General features: G+C 50.2%; 8 protein-coding genes across 8 annotated transcripts; 5 read left to right on the forward strand and 3 right to left on the reverse strand.

Moving 5' to 3' along the window:
• Positions 1 to 251: 251 nt before the first annotated feature.
• On the forward strand, positions 252 to 647 carry POX_b02659 (uncharacterized protein; the record flags this gene model as incomplete). Its single annotated transcript, XM_050111571.1, has 1 exon — positions 252 to 647. One exon carries the CDS (start codon positions 252 to 254, stop codon positions 645 to 647), a length of 396 nt encoding a protein of 131 aa, XP_049971917.1.
• A 2,246-nt stretch (positions 648 to 2,893) lies between these two features.
• On the reverse strand, positions 2,894 to 3,997 carry POX_b02660 (14-3-3 family protein artA; the record flags this gene model as incomplete). Its single annotated transcript, XM_050111572.1, has 4 exons — positions 2,894 to 2,992; positions 3,083 to 3,153; positions 3,276 to 3,824; positions 3,937 to 3,997. The coding sequence occupies 4 exons, from the start codon at positions 3,995 to 3,997 to the stop codon at positions 2,894 to 2,896; spliced, it is 780 nt and encodes a 259-aa protein (XP_049971918.1).
• Positions 3,998 to 5,190: 1,193 nt separating this feature from the next.
• POX_b02661 (uncharacterized protein) lies at positions 5,191 to 5,517 on the forward strand (the record flags this gene model as incomplete). The annotated part of the gene is made up of 1 exon (XM_050111573.1): positions 5,191 to 5,517. One exon carries the CDS (start codon positions 5,191 to 5,193, stop codon positions 5,515 to 5,517), a length of 327 nt encoding a protein of 108 aa, XP_049971919.1.
• A 1,149-nt stretch (positions 5,518 to 6,666) lies between these two features.
• On the forward strand, positions 6,667 to 7,291 carry POX_b02662 (uncharacterized protein; the record flags this gene model as incomplete). The annotated part of the gene is made up of 4 exons (XM_050111574.1): positions 6,667 to 6,800; positions 6,982 to 7,047; positions 7,115 to 7,180; positions 7,255 to 7,291. The coding sequence occupies 4 exons, from the start codon at positions 6,667 to 6,669 to the stop codon at positions 7,289 to 7,291; spliced, it is 303 nt and encodes a 100-aa protein (XP_049971920.1).
• A 1,195-nt stretch (positions 7,292 to 8,486) lies between these two features.
• On the reverse strand, positions 8,487 to 9,107 carry POX_b02663 (RNA-binding protein 8A; the record flags this gene model as incomplete). The annotated part of the gene is made up of 2 exons (XM_050111575.1): positions 8,487 to 8,717; positions 8,862 to 9,107. The coding sequence occupies 2 exons, from the start codon at positions 9,105 to 9,107 to the stop codon at positions 8,487 to 8,489; spliced, it is 477 nt and encodes a 158-aa protein (XP_049971921.1).
• Positions 9,108 to 9,886: 779 nt separating this feature from the next.
• On the reverse strand, positions 9,887 to 10,968 carry POX_b02664 (uncharacterized protein; the record flags this gene model as incomplete). Its single annotated transcript, XM_050111576.1, has 2 exons — positions 9,887 to 10,370; positions 10,442 to 10,968. 2 exons carry the CDS (start codon positions 10,966 to 10,968, stop codon positions 9,887 to 9,889), a joined length of 1,011 nt encoding a protein of 336 aa, XP_049971922.1.
• A 250-nt stretch (positions 10,969 to 11,218) lies between these two features.
• On the forward strand, positions 11,219 to 11,969 carry POX_b02665 (EKC/KEOPS complex subunit; the record flags this gene model as incomplete). The annotated part of the gene is made up of 3 exons (XM_050111577.1): positions 11,219 to 11,377; positions 11,440 to 11,562; positions 11,652 to 11,969. The coding sequence occupies 3 exons, from the start codon at positions 11,219 to 11,221 to the stop codon at positions 11,967 to 11,969; spliced, it is 600 nt and encodes a 199-aa protein (XP_049971923.1).
• Positions 11,970 to 13,245: 1,276 nt separating this feature from the next.
• Positions 13,246 to 15,264, forward strand: POX_b02666 (uncharacterized protein; the record flags this gene model as incomplete). Its single annotated transcript, XM_050111578.1, has 3 exons — positions 13,246 to 13,641; positions 13,724 to 14,078; positions 14,951 to 15,264. The coding sequence occupies 3 exons, from the start codon at positions 13,246 to 13,248 to the stop codon at positions 15,262 to 15,264; spliced, it is 1,065 nt and encodes a 354-aa protein (XP_049971924.1).
• Between the last annotated feature and the right edge of the window lie 405 nt (positions 15,265 to 15,669).

The following is a 15,669-nucleotide window of genomic DNA, read 5'->3' on the forward strand; positions in this document are numbered from 1 at the left end:
CTACGGTTCTCCTTTTCGCTCTCACTGACGGGCATCTCCAGCGCCGAGACCGATTTGATTGCAATCCCTCCTCACCTTGGCCCTCTCAACATCATCATCTCCTCTTTCGAATTCACACCCTTCTGCTATCTGAGGCCCTTCTTTTCCTCGCTCTGGACTTTTCTGGATTGGATCAATGTTTCGTCTCGAGGGCATCGCTGATTGACGTGCCTTGTCGAAAACTTTATTTTCTTGCCGACACGGATGCACCCATGCCCCCAAGCCAATTATTCTACATTCTGGCCTTCCCTTCTAATGGGATCGGTCCCTGGTTCGTCTTTCCAATATCTGTCTTGCGACAGGGACTTTTGATCAATCCAAGGAGCCTAGTCCATCCATACGCTTCATCTCACACTCTACAACTGTCGACCTCTGTCTCCGCCTCTCACAGGTACAAAACTTATCCTCTCTTCTCCTCGCCGACAAACTACCAACTCTTTTATTTTTCATTGACCTTCCACGGCCACCGGGACCCTGTGCCGCCGGGACTTGTAACATACAATGACCGGCAGCGCTCTTGCGGAAGGGGGCAACAAATGTTCGGTGACATCATCGCATTCTTATGCCTCCTGCAGGGGGAACCGCCACCCTTGTCTTGGCAATCATGACCTGTTACGGATTTTCTCCGTTTTCGCCCGCCGTGTCGCAAGGCCGGAGTTCCGTATCATGTTTGTCACACCGGACGTCCCCGGCTCTGCGTGTCCATCTTGGGCTGTCTTGAGCACACCGGTCAAATCTTTCTCGCTACCCTACACTCACCCTCGTTTTCCACCCTTCTGGATCGTCCTCTTTTTTATTCTCTTCTCGGCCATTAGCTGCCGGTGCACCCTCTTCTCGACCTCCATGATTGCGCGGGATACCACTTAGCGTTTTCTTCGTCTCTTTTCTTATTTCTTCTTCTGCTTCTTCTTTTTTTAACCTTCATCTCTCCCACATTCTACAAGGTCCTTCGTTTCGCTTATCACGGCGGCTCCTGGTGATCTCAGGTTTCACCTCTGTATTTTTTTTGTCATATTTTCCCCCTTTTATCTGATGCATTGCACTTTGGGCGTTCTGGGACTGGGACTAGACTCGATTTGATTGAATGGTTCACACACAGCCTGCACTTGGATTATGTTTTGGTCGTCACATAGCATGGCATTGCATGGTCACTTGTAGGACGGGTCGGAAAGTGCGATGCGACGCAACTTTACTTGGAGCGAAGGTTCTCTTATCGGAGCAGTCCACTGTCACTTTTTAAAGCGTCAATCTCAATATCTTTGATCTTTACACTTCTCGTTTTCGTTATCTGCCATCTGATTTAGTGTATCCGGTTCTCACTTAACATCTCACCCATTGATCGGGTCCTCAAGACTGACTTGGCGTCCTGTGCGGTGAAACCGAGTGGGTTTCCTCGGACCGGACGCGGAGCACTCGTCTTGTGTGTATTTTCTGCCGAAATCGATAACCGATTGGGATTGAATTTCCGTCTCCTTCAAGAGAACCTCCACGTTCCGTGTCCATCTAGCAGCTGGAGGTGCACCCGGGTCTGAGAGAATATATGATAATGTGTATTGTGCAGAAACAAAAACGATTGCTAAAGTACTTGCATATCCTCTTCCATCCCCGGGAGGTTTAGCTTTAGGTCCAGGGCGGTGGTCAAGTTCAGAGAGAGAGAGAGAGGAGGGGGGGGGGGGGGGAAACCAGAGCAGGGAAAGTAAAATATTAAGGTTACGACTGCCTATAGGTAGGGATGGTATATCTCGTTACAACAGGAACTTCCTCATGTTTCACGTCCAATGGACTCGGTGACTGTCACTGCCATTGATCTCAGGTCTACATCGGCACTTTTACATGTATACCCTCTAGAAGCGTGTGTCGGGGACGACGGGCCATCGTTCCAGTCGGTTGGGAGGCAGGTTTGTGTGGACTCTAGTATACAGTACCTTGCCTCGCGTAGAATGTAGAGATACCTGTGTCCTCGGCTCATCATCGTGGATCATCGATGTGATTGATGATGATGACTTGAAAGCTCCAACTTGGGGAGAAAATGACAAGTCAATGGAATTTGCGCGTGGATTCCCACTTATCCCACGCGAGACCAAAAGCAGCCATTGATCATATGGCAAATATACGGAGACGGACAGATGGCGGGCCTCGAGACGAGGTGGGAAAAGGATGGAAATAGGGACGGGATCGTATGGTAGACACAAGGACCTGGAGAGTACGAAAAACAGCCAGATCTTTCACTCGCTAACCCACATTAATCCATCTAAGATAACTGGTTTAGAAGAGAGGAAGGAAAGAAAAAGGCTTTTGCCTGTCCGTGTGTATGTGGTGTAGGATATGGTGCCTTTGGGGAGAGTGCGCGCGAAGGGGACTCTTTAAGAAAGGGGGTAGTTAAGAGGCAAAATAGACACAAAAAAAATAAACATGTGAGAATCTGAGAAAACAAAAAAGTCAAAAATTGCCCGAACAGGCCAATTCTCAAAGCAGCAAGCACAAGTGAGGATATCCCCAAAGTTCTAGACAGGCGGCGACTGAATGTTAGACAGAGGGATGCTGTTCGGGCCAAGGGCCACCACTGAGGAGGAAGCGAAGGAGGAATAGTCGTTTTGTTGTCCGTTCGCGACGAGGCTGACCGGTTAGACAAATCGACTGCAATTCTTCCTCGCTGCTGTCTTCCTCGCATGAAGAGGCCATGTATCCGAATTACTGCCCTAGCCGTAAAACAAAGGTGCCGCTGACAGATTCCCTGTTTGCTGTGAGATAGGTCGCCAAGCAAAATCTTTCTTAATGGTTTCATCCATCTTTCAAGGACGCGAGTCCCTCATCAAAATCTTGTTTTTTTTTTTCTTTCTTTAAATTAAATTTCTTACTCGGCCTGCTTCTCCTCGGCGGCCGGCGCCTCCTCCTTCTTCTCGGCGGGGGCAGCCTCGGCAGAGGTCTCGGCCTCGGAGGAGGTCCAGAGAGTCTGTGGAGACAAGATGGGTTAGTCGATCCGAGACCTGATGGGAGCCATGGCTGGGTATTTTCAGAAAGGGGGGGATCAGAAAAGTCTTACCAGGTTGTCACGGAGGAGCTGCATGATCAGGGTAGAGTCCTTGTAGCTCTCCTCGCTGAGGGTGTCGAGCTCTGGGTAGAGAGAAACAGGGGATCGAGTTAGCGTCACATCTTAATCCACGGGGAGGGATGGTCGAAGCCAGCGAAGGGCCATAGAAAACTTGGCGAGAACGAGGGAGAAAAAAAAAACTCACCAGCAATGGCGTCGTCAAAGGCCATCTTGGCGAGGTGGCAAGCCTGGTCGGGCGAGTTCAAGATCTCGTAGTAGAAGACGGAGAAGTTCAGGGCCAGGCCAAGGCGGATGGGGTGGGTAGGGGCGAGGTCAGTCTGAGCGATCTCGGTGGCGGCCTTGTAAGCCTCGAGGGACTTGTCGGCGGCATCCGTGCGGCGATCGCCAATGGCGAACTCGGCGAGGTAACGGTGGTAGTCACCCTTCATCTTGTGGTAGAAGACCTTGGACTCGCCAGACTGGGCAGACTTGATGAGGTGGTCGTCAAGAACCTCCAAGATATCGTCGCAGATCTTGGCGAGCTCGGCCTCGATCTTCTGGCGGTACTCCTTGATAAGAGTGACCTGGCCCTCGTTGCCCTTGGACTCCTCCTTCTGCTCAATTGAGGTGACAATTCGCCACGAGGCACGACGAGCACCGATGACGTTCTTGTAGGCGACAGAGAGAAGGTTGCGCTCCTCGACGGTGAGCTCGACGTCGGCCGAGGCAACGACCTTCATGTTCTCAACCATCTCTGTACGTGCATGTTAATAACCTCGTCTCTTGTGAAGAAGATCCTCAATTTCCCCGTTTTCTCGGCAGCGAGAGGAAAACAGCAAGACTGAGGGAAAGAATCAATATCGCACCTTCATAGCGCTCAGCCTGCTCAGCGAGCTTGGCGAGGTAGACAGCGTTCTCGTGGCCCATTTTGTGAAGTTATCTATAAGGTGACAAGGGGAAAAAAGTTAGTTTTCAAGACAACAATTGCGGTAAATGATGGGTAATCATGAAGCGTGAACGGTGGAAATTGCGTATCAACCCATCGACATCAGCTCTTCCCAGATTGACAAGCGGGAGGAGCCCAGCAAAGGAGACCGTGCCCGTACACCACTAGAAACCACTCATATAGGTCGGTGGTTCTCAGAAATTATGGTTCCCCTGGGGAGGCATAGGGCACCGTCGCCTCATCCGATGGCTTTCAGAGGTTGAAATGCAGGTATTGCTGTTGTCCGCGCCGGGCTCGAACTTCCCGGTTGAGCCATGTACGGGGGAGTGTTGCACATAAGGGAAAGCGGTCGCGGGCACCTTGGCCCCGCCAATAAACAAGGCAGACAGACGATAGATCGTGACAAGACCCGTGCATGGTTCGCTGGGTTCAAGACTTGGAGCGAAGGACCCTGTACTGGAAAATTGGTCGAGGTGTAATTCTTCCAGATGGACTCTTGATGTCGACGATCCTGGTCCAACGTGCGCAGTCATGTTGGTGAAGGTGATGTGCGAGACAGATGTGTGTGGGATGGCAAGAAGGCGTGAACGGGATTTGAATCGAGAAAAAAGAGAGACTTACCGGAAGTTTGAGGGAGAGAAAGGATAGGAATCGGCGAAAAGGAATCGAATGGATGTAGAAATGTCCGAGAAAGGGGGGGGGGGTGGGGTGGGAGAAAAGGAGATTTGAAGAGTCAAAGTCGAGGGAGGAGAGAAGGAGGGGGAAAGGAGGGTGACGGAGAAGGCGGTGTTGTTGGGATTTACACAGCACATGGCCAGCTCGTTTGGCGCTCCCTCTTGACTTTTTCAACCTGGTCGACTCTGTCTATTGCTTTTTATTTTTCCTTTTTCCCATACCCACAGACCCTGGATTGTGTGCTCTAAGTGTATATGATGCCTGTGACTGGAACTCTTATTGTTTATGGCCGTGACCATGATGAGGAAGGGGGGAGTGACAGATGATACACACAAGCCACCATTACAGTCCTGGGCGCCTATCTAATATAGAACCAGAGCCACTCTGTACGAGACCATCGAACAACCAATATTCAAAATAGAGATAATGATGCTGTATGTGTTTTCCGTACACAAGAAAATCGGCGTGCGGCCAGTCGTCCGGGGTTAAGGCTCTCGTGATGGCGCCGTCACCTTGGCCCTCCGCCATCTTCCTCTTCCATCTCCTCCCGTCCTCGTCCACCTCTTCCATCTCTCCCACACTTGCAAGTTGGATCTTCTGTCTGGTTCGGTGGGCCTGCCCGGCGTCATCCCCCATCGTGCACCCACCAATCGCCCGGCATGAGATCCTCCTCAGTTGCAGCTCATTTGCAAAGAGGGGCCTGGACAAAACACCCGTTCCAAGGTCGATCTCCCTTGAAGTCCATCGGCGTCAAATCAAGGCTATCAACGACAGCCTCTGCCACACGCGCAGCCTGCTGACGAGAACGCCTCTCCAAATGATCTGATCGGGGACCGTGCTTCTTCATCCAGGCAGAAAGCAGATAAGCATGAGGTTGGCCCCCGTACTGCCACCCTTTTGGTCTTCGGTGTCCACTGTGCTCAGAGTGCTGTGTCCAAAAGGGGTCCTGGCACAAGCTGGAGACGACGACGGTATAGTTCACTTATGGTTGTTGATTCGGTAAGCCCAGCAGCCTCACGGCCACGTGTCAAGGAGACTGTTCCCTCGTGATGATGAAGATGAGTTGGACCTATCAACCCTCTGCCTCCCTGTACAAGACAGAAATGGGCACCCTATAAGTTCCCCGTGCCTTATTTCCAACTCTGCGCGTCCAGGATCATTACAGTGCATTGATTTCGGAACTTATGGGGCGGATTCCGACTGAAGCGACCGACCAGTACCGTCCACGGTCGCGGACAACCGAATTACAGCGCCTTCACTTATCGGGACAAGACATGGAGATAGCCGGACTGAATCTTCTCGTGCCTAAGGCTCCTGAGTATTAGTATCTCCCAGGAATTCGCCCAAGTACCTGAATCCTGGCAGGCTCTACTCCTCTCTTAGTGGTGTAGTCGTACCCGACTCCGGCCTCTGGAGGTCCTCGACTAAGTGGGCTGCGACGGGAGTCGGAGGTACCTCCTATCCGGCCGGGAGGGCGGTGGATGGGACGGCACGATTTTCTCGTGAGTGTACACTCGTGGCACGTGACTTCATCTCAGGCTCGCTGCGCACTACGCACAGGCCTCATCGTGTAGGTACTTCCAGTGTAGTCAATCAATTGGTGCTGGACGTGGATTTGCCTCCCCCTAAACCTCCAAGACCAAAAATTATTTCATTTGAGGGCGTGAGAAATTGATTGAATATCCCGAGTAAATTGTGTTTGAAGGCCTTATTTCCACCCTCGAGCACCCTAGTCCTTCCGTTGATACTGTACATAACCCTCCAAAGAAGTCACGGGATCTGCGTTCCAGGTCGTCTCCGGATGCGAAGTGGATCACATGATGTTGCCTAGGTACCTTTGTCGTCATGCCATACCCCGATGCACTTCCTCCAGCTTCTGGGACCCATCCGTCATCTGCGTATAAGTTGAATCTGGACCTCTCCATCCTTCTTTGACATCTCACATCCAAAAGTCACACATAACATCACCCTCATCATGCTTCGTCAATCCGTCATCCGTCCTGCCGTCATGGCCAACCGGTCGCTGCTGACCCGTTCCTTCTCCGTCGCCGTGCCCCGAATGGGCGAGGGTGACACGGGGGCTCCTCGCGCTGGAGGCGCCGCTTCTGGGTACGTGACCTTCCCACCTGCGCTCCCTTACACCAGCAAGTTTTGGATCTTGAGCTGTCGTGGTGGTGATCAACCCAGGCCCACGGCCCATTGCTCACTATGAGCCTTGTTGACCGCGGGAGCGGAATGACATCATCATCAACACCTGGCAAGCTCCATAAGCTAACGTGCCTCGAAATAGGGATTCCTTCACCAAGCGTGAGGCTGCTCAAGAGGCTCTCTACATCCGTGAGAAGGAGATGGAGAAGTATGTCCCTGAGAACGAGTGTCCCTGACTTGCGAAGAATTTCCATTAACAGACGATCAAATTCCAGGTTGGCCCAGCTGCGCAAGAAGATCTCTGACCAGCGTGCTCACCTTGACGAGCTGGAGAGCCACATGTATGTCCAACGTTCGTGGTGTCTCCGACACCCAAAGTTTCTTCCTGATGGAAATTATACTGACTTCCTCGTAGTGACAGCTTGACCAAGGACCACTCCGGGAAGAAATAGAGAAGCACCCCTGAGTGCATCCACACTATACGAACCATACCTTCGCATTCTTAGAGGAACTTGCCATTGTCGTTTACCTCATCAATGATAATCTCAATTTTCCAATTCTGAATCAAATGAAATCTCCACCTATGACATTTGAAACAGTCCTCCGCTCTATGGCCTGGAAAAATTCCGTCTACATATGTAGGAACACTTGGAGTATAGTCATCATCGCCGACCGTGCGACACTAGAGAACATGATCCAGTAGTGGCAAATTTGGATGGCTCGTCCACCCAAGTAACTGCAAGTATTCTTCGATTAGAGACATGGCCTCCGGCCCCTCTGCGGGAACAGTAGCACTATCAGCTTCGTCTGCATCAGCAGCCTCGGCGATACCTATTACCCAGCCCATCGTAGGTGTACTTGGGCAAACAAATACCTATTTTTTTGGAATATGACTTGTTCTGCAAATGATAGGCAATTGATGTCACAGATGCCACACAAAGGATCACCAATCATGGCATCCCCTGACCTTACCGCATATCGTTATATCCTCATAGTCATGCTGCCAGTTCTAGCCTCCACTTGAGATTCTTACAATACGTAGGGTTGCCCGTACACGAGCACACTACCGAGCCGATTCCTCTCCAATCACGCGAAGGGTGGAATATTGATTAGACAGTTGATTGGGAAACATGCACAATTGTTTAAACTGCGATGGAAAGTGTGCAATGATAATGATTCATCAGACGAAGACAATTATGAAGCCAAAGCCATGTTTAAGGGAAAATCGATAAGATGTGTTTGTTTGGGATATAGACGGACTAATTGAGAGCATTATTGAGTTCTGGAAACAGCGTAAGTACTAAGAAGTATTCTCGGTATCACTTGCAATCTGCCATAAGCTCATCATACCTTGTAGAACAGCGGATCATGTCGTCGGCGCGTATCTTTTCTCGCGGTAGCCAGGCCTTGCATAGCAACATGGGAAATTTTTGCCATTGAAAAAGATACCGCCGACGAAGATAAAGTCAATATTCGCGCGCGAAGATATTGGCGACCTATCTCCGGGGGACTAAGAGGATATATTGGGAGCAGAGACGCAACGCAGCGAGGTGAAATGGGGATCATGCGCCCAGGCAAGGTTGTTGGCACGTCTCGGAAAGAAAAAGGTGGTGACTGTCTTCGAAAGAGATTTGGGGAAAAAATGTACTAATCTCTGTCACCTCCGGGACTGCGGCTGCGTTCAGGGCTGCGGCTTCGGCCACGAGAAGCGGCTCCCCGGATGTTCTTCTGGCCTTGGTTCTTGTTCTTGCCCGAGGGAGGAGGACGAACAAAGGCATAGTCAACGTTGATCGTCTGGTCGAGAAGCTTTGCACCATTCAACTCCTTGATGGCCTCTGAGGCCTCAGGAAGAGTGGAGTATTCGATCAAGGCGTAACCCTAGCGAATTTGAAGAATTTAGCGCTATACGATCTCGCGATGATCCCAGCCACTTGCTTGATAGACAAAGAAATAGATCTCTCTTATGGAAACGAGCAAAGCTCCTCACGGTAGTTTCCCATTGCCCTAGGTTGCGAGACGTACCTTGACATAACCCGTCCGTCGGTCCAAGTTGAGTGTGAAGTTCTTAATCTCTCCATATTCGGCGAAGAGATCGGTGATGTCTTCCTCCGAAGCTTCTTCATGAATGTTGGTCACCATCAAAATCCACCCTTCAATACTGCGCACTGCGACCGCGCCGTTTTGCGTCCGAGGTTCGACGCCGCGACCAGATTCCGCGTTGCTGTCGTCTTGGGCGACGGGTGGGTCAACTTCCATTTCGGTCGACATGTCGGGTGGTCTTTGTGTGAATCAACGAGGCAGATTAGGTCGGAGTTGCGAATGCTGCTTCAGTATCGAACAATAGCTGATAGTAATAGCGGATTCTGTGACGTTTGAGCCTGTGATACGCAGATGCGGAAAAGCTTTGGCTGTGGAGGCGGAGAGTCTCGACTCCCGTTCGGTTAGCGCACCTCCGCCTTGCGCCAGCCCGCCCGAGAATGGCCCGGACCACTGATGCTTATCGCCTCAATTGAATATATTGGTTTCATCGGTTTCGGGAAACGCGAAGGTCAACGGCTCAAATGGTACCTGATATGTGGCCATGCAATAAGGTCTTATAGTACTAAATATGGGTTTATTCACGGCCTACTAGAGCTCTACCTGTTGTTGCGCTGGGGAACGGAGAATGCAGACATACTACGCGCATGTTCAGGAACACAGCTACTCGGTCTGGTTTTATACTGCTTCGAACAATCGAGAGTCAAGGCTAGTATGCGAATGAGAATCTGTAAAATCACTGAACATACTCTACAAAGTGGATCTGCATCGACACAAAGGCTCTTTTGATTGCTCTGAATGCGAAATATAAGTTATTGAGTGGAGAGTGTTCCCCAGATATTGGTAAAGAAAACAAAACTGTAAATTTGAGTGCTCACGTTCAGAAGCATGAGACTTGAGTAAAAAGAATCGAACAAAGCTGAATTGCCAAAAGGTCATAAAATGTACAGGATCTCAGGGGAGATCGGTCGGGGAAGCGACTCCAATGGCCCACGTGGGTCATGGAAGCTTTACTTCCGGTTGTTGCTGCGCATGCCCAGAATCTGGACCATGCGAATGAAAATGTTGATGAAGTCAAGCTCGAGGCTGACGCTCTCATTGACAACATCGCGCTTCATGTAACCGCGCTCAGCAAGGCGGGGCATGGGTGTAATCTTCTGCACATCATATAAGGTGAAGCCGCCAAAGACCGCGAGACCACCGTAAAGCCAGACACGTTCAGACCACATCAGAGTGCGAGCGGCAGTTGCGGGCAGAACCATAGGAGCGAGTCCAGAGAGCGCGACGAGGGCGACACCAGCCAGGAGAGGACCACCGAGGTACAAGTACTTCTCCTGCTTGGCGGTAGCGCCAACAAAGGCGATCGAACCCATCATTCCAACAGTGTACAGGCCAGCACGGGCGAGGATCGCGGGATGCATGAACATCAAAGGGGAGAGGAGCGCGGCTTGGGTCAGGTTGAACATGGTCCAGCAACCGTACTTCAGAAGATAGCTATTCGAACCGTTAGTATTGCAAGATTTCAACCAAAGCAAATTGGGCGGTGAAAGATGATCCGGTCTTACTTATCAGGAGGAGTAGCAAAAGTAGCGTACATGGAGCCGATACTGCCCACCAGGCCAACTCCCATAACCAGCCACGGGTTCATAGCCATCAACCGAACTGACCAGCCACTAGTGTGAAGCGCGCGGGCAGCGATTGCGATGATACCAATACCAAGTCCAGTGTGCATGAAAGTCTCATTCAGGAAGCTTCGCTCGTAAGCAGGCATACCGCCATCTTCGCGCGTTTCCCGGTTGAAGATAAAGTTGGTGGCCAAAATAGTACCACCAACGATCGCGCCTCCATACAACAGCTTCTGAGTGAAGTTTCCCCCTTGTGCGCTATACGTCTGCTGCATGTAGGTGCGTCGGAAGGCATTGTGGAAGGTCTGGTGAGACTTGTTGAAGAACGAGCGCTGGGCGGCGAAAGGCTTAGCGGCCTCAGCGGGCTTGAATGGGGAGTTGTGAATGAAGCGAGCAGTGTTTGAAAGCTTTGGAGCTTCCTTTAGAGCCGTGGATACGGCGAACGGACGCCGAAGGATGAAAGCCATGTCGATGATGCTGTCGGAGTGACAAACTGTAGTGGACGATGACGACGAGGTTCTTATATAGGTTGCGGCCGTGATGATATCAAGCTGATTACTCAAGCCGGATTTCGGCAGCTCTTAAGTCCGAATGTTCCAGAATGTCACATGACTAGTGGGGTCCATTTGCAGCAGAGCATGAACTGAACTGTGATCACCAAGGAAAGCCCCGCAAATCTCAACTCGTGAACGTCGTTTTCTTTGGGATCTAGTCAAAATGGAGTCAAAGCTGGAGACGATCAATCTTCCTCATTTGCCTTCGTCGCTTCCCATCCATGTGGCCTTGTTCCGCGACGTTAAGAACTCGGCATTTTTGCGCCAGCAGTTACTTGCGGGCAACGCGGACTTTGAATATGCCATGGTCGATGCGAGCTTGGTAAGAGAGTATCTAATGTTGTCTCACCGAAGTTTCCAATCGGCTAATCTAAAAAAAAACAGGTACTATCAAGAGCGCACGCGTTGGCGGCTGTTTTTCGGGCAATGAATGATTATCTGAACAATCGACTTAAGTCCCACAATGTGCATTCGGAGATTGTTTTCTCCTTCAATCCAACGAACAATGTATGTCCTTCATCTAATTTTCGGAGAATCTGCAGCAAGCGTTCATTGTGAGAGCATAGACTAAACTTTTACTCCCCCCACCCCCATAGATTGCCGAGTCATTCCGTAAGCTCGGCATCTCTGACTCTACCACGGACTTGTTGATCATCAAGGTGGCAGTGTCGCCGGAGATAACGCGTGACTCTGTTGCGACACACCTGGAGAGTGGCGTCGAAGGCACACAGGTGCCATTCAACGATTTGACTCTGTCGGAGATACATGACATCAACAAAATCAAGAAGCTCTACAAGCTCGGTGCATTGCCGTCACCAATGTCGAAGTCCGACCCGAGCCAGCCTTTGCCAAGTGAAGCCGACAAGAGATTGGAGAATTCTATACTTGGCGCCATCGCATTGCGAGGGTCATGAGAATTCTCATCAGGATTGAATTTCAATACTCATTCCGACTCTATCTCGGGCCCTCCACGCGAGGGGCATTAGTGGGCTGGAAGCGTGAGCCAAGCGTAACTCTTTGCGGCCATCCTGTCATCTGCCCGCGCAGAAGCTTTCTCATTCTCAGGCCTTTGCCTTTGAGTGGCATTTTGATGGCTTTATGATCAGGCATCAGCATCGTAGGCGTCAGCATATCATGCTAGGTCTATCAGGGGTGCACACTCCCTCTGAGGTCATTGAGATCAAGGCCTGAATTCGACGAGAGCTTGTCTGCATATCTCACGAGCTAGATGTATCCGTTTCAAACGATGAAGCCATGAAGATCAAGCATATACAAAGTGCCATGAATGGCTGATCGATGGAAGTCCACTTTAGCTGAGGACCAAAGTCTAGATACGACCCACAGGCCAAGGCAAAACTAGAATAGTGACGATACTTCCAGTGTCGAATACAATTTTACATCATGAATCTTTGTTCATTGTCCACCACCCTCCATGATCATCGAAGGGCTTCTGATGAATGCTTTCTGAATAGCTTTGTGCCAAAGAAGTCTACTATATCTTACCATTTAGAGTATGAAGACCGACGCACCTCTCTCTACCAGATTCCACTGAAGAACATTCATGGGCCCAGGGATGAACATCTCATCAATAGTACGGATTGGTAGTCCCAGGAATACGACTCTATGAGTATCACAAGGATTCCATTCAGCTGCTGAAGTCCATGAGAGGAATTGTCACAGTAGGGTAGGCCACTCTTAAGCTTGACCCAAGAGGAACATTGAAATATTTTCCAAACGCGATGGACTCGTATGTCTCAACATGGGATCGATGTCAATATGTTTCATGGGCCCCAGAAAATCTTTTTCTGCACGGCATGTTGTTTGTTCCATACACAAGCTGCGTCGGCGCCTTTAAATTCATTCTCTCTTCCCCTTGCCCTCCTCCTACTCTGCCCCCAGGGTTAACGCTCCCCTCATCCTGCTGTCTTTCTCGCGTTCGGTCTTCCACACACTGCCATCCAAAAAGATAATTACAAGTCATCAAGGCTACGCAGATCTGGCTCCAGTGCCAGCAAACGACCAGAAGTGGACTAGCAGTTGACTCCGTCTATTAGAAATAACTAATCATTGTTAACTTGCGAAATCCAACGGGTCTGATTTTTCATAGCGTCTTGACTCATCACAACAGAAGTCCTACATGAGACTTTGAAGATGAGCTCTACTATCTTAGCTACCATTCCAGAAGACACGATGGACGGGGACATTGATATCTTTTCAGATCTCATCAACCTTGACGGAATTCCGTCAAGCTACTCTACCATTCCAGAATCCATTCTTGAGACGGAGTTGGCTTCTCAGTTCGATTCTGTTGACGAGCCTCCAGACACTACTACTACCAACATCACCAGAGACAGCCCAACCCCAAAGAACGAGGGCACTGTGACCACGAGCAACGTTGACGAGGTACCCGGCAGTCTAGAGTCGCCACCACTGAATGCAAGCGTCTCAGGCGAGGATCGATCTCTCGCACAGCAGGAGAGAAAACGTCGACGCCGGCCCAGCTCGCCAAAACCGAACTATCAACAGCAAGTTGCCAAGCACAATTCCAAACGGAAGCGAACCGGTCAGGCTTGTGATCGGTGTAGAGTATGTCGTTTTTCAACTTTTCTTATCATGTTCCATCAACTCATAGTAGTCAGCGAGCTAAACGTTATGATTCCTGGCCTAGTGCCGCCGTTACAAATGCGACTCCCGTGCCAACGGCTGTCTTCCATGCGTCACAGCCAACGTACCATGCCACGTTACCGACAGCGTCACCGGCGAGACTTTCGTGCGCGGTGCTGCGGGCCGTATGGCAGCTGAGATCGAGAACCTCAAGGCAGCCGTTGCTAGGCTTGAGCAAGAGAAAGAACAGCTTCAGCGTATTCTTCACTGTTCGCCTTTGCAAATGCGCCACGCCCAGGTATTCGGCAGTCCCGTGGCACCGTCAGCTGTGACCCTGAGCATGCAATCTCAGGTCTTGGCTCAGAAAGAGCAAATCGACATGCTTAGCCGGGAGGTTGAGCGATTGCGTAATGCGAACCGTACGCTGCAGATGCGAATCGAAGAACAGGATCAGCAGATGCAGTTTTCTAACTTTACATCGATGTTCCAGGACTAGTTCTTGAATCCGCTATTGGCGGGATTTTGATTTCTAAAGACGACGTTATGTGATTCACTTCGGTTTGCAACCAAAGACATTATCAGGGACATGAAGAAGCAGTTCCTCGGGGTTAACACAATATCCTGGCCATAGCTTTCCAGAAGGAATGAGAGTGACTTCTGACCGTTGAACGATCTCGGCTCAAGTGATGGAGATGATATCAGAGTGAGACCCAGCCAAAGCTCTTTTCCCCATAGCACTTGTGGTAGGAGACAACTGGAAAGATCGCAGGTCATACGTAGGCAAAACTTATAGCAAAGAACGGTTTCTTCAGTCATCTCATCACAAGGGACATCGAGTGAGGTGAGAATCACGATTTGAGTTTGGCGAGGGTCACAAATGGCAAATTGACGGAAAGAATCTCTTCTTTCAATGAATGTTTGCTTGACGAGAAGGACTGCTTCAATCAAAAGTGTATTATCTCGTTCTGTCGAATCTCCAATCCTCCTTTCTCCCTTATCTTCATCGCCGTCTCTTCTACCCGCTATTCCTGATCCTCCCTGGGCTCTCACCAGTGCTGGAGTAGCACATATTGACACCATCCCACAAATCCTTGATCTCGTGAGTGTGACTTCCTGAATCAAACACTTACAGTGTTTTGAGAGTAATGTCTCTCATCGAGACTTTGGCTGACTATTTCTTACACTTCAGATTCAACTCTCTTGATCTGAACTGTGATCATACCCAGAGCGGTCTTCATGATGGACAAAAAACACAGTACTACGTCTGGCACTGTATCTCACTCAAAACCAGTTGGCCAGGAGATCGAAGAATGGTTCGAGAGCACTGGAGACGCCTGGGACTCGGAGGCTTTGGACCCTGAGGATGGCAACTCAGCCATGTTCGCGTCACTGGGCCTCTTACGGCGCCGGGAATTAGAGGCTTTGGCAAGTCAAGAAGCCTCTGCAAAACCTCAGAGTCCAGCCCACTCTACGGCTCGCTCAGGTCATGATTGTGCAGCTGCAGCTAAAGAGAAGCCTGATGACCTGACCTCGGGCAAAGCATCGAATACCAGTGGAAGCAACGCCGAAGTACCGCCACCAGCCAAGGAGATACGCCGCGGATAGAAAACAAGCACGGCTGGACTCCGCTGGGATACGTGGGTTTTGAGGTCTTCATCCAAAAAGCAGGAAAGTGGGCGCGAGAAATGGCCATAAAAAGCATGGCAACACAAAATGAAGCATCGTGAAAGTCACTCAAGCAAGAGAAAACGTACCACCGAGGCTAGTGCCACACAAGTAGTATCCAAGTAGATAACTCTAAGATAAGAAGATGATATATATGGCAATACCGCTAAAAGCACGGTGGAATATTAGTATTATCGGATGGCAGGTCTGCAATGCAGGGTTGTCTGCTGTCTTGACATCAACTGTTTAGGACTACCCATATAAGCTTGGAATACTGGAAGCTGACTGCTCTGGGAGGGTGAGAATTTCTTGAGTAGCCATTTGAAATTTATCGCATAGACGCGA

Source organism: Penicillium oxalicum, chromosome II, assembly GCF_001723175.1.
Source record: "Penicillium oxalicum strain HP7-1 chromosome II, whole genome shotgun sequence".
NCBI lineage: Eukaryota > Fungi > Ascomycota > Eurotiomycetes > Eurotiales > Aspergillaceae > Penicillium > Penicillium oxalicum.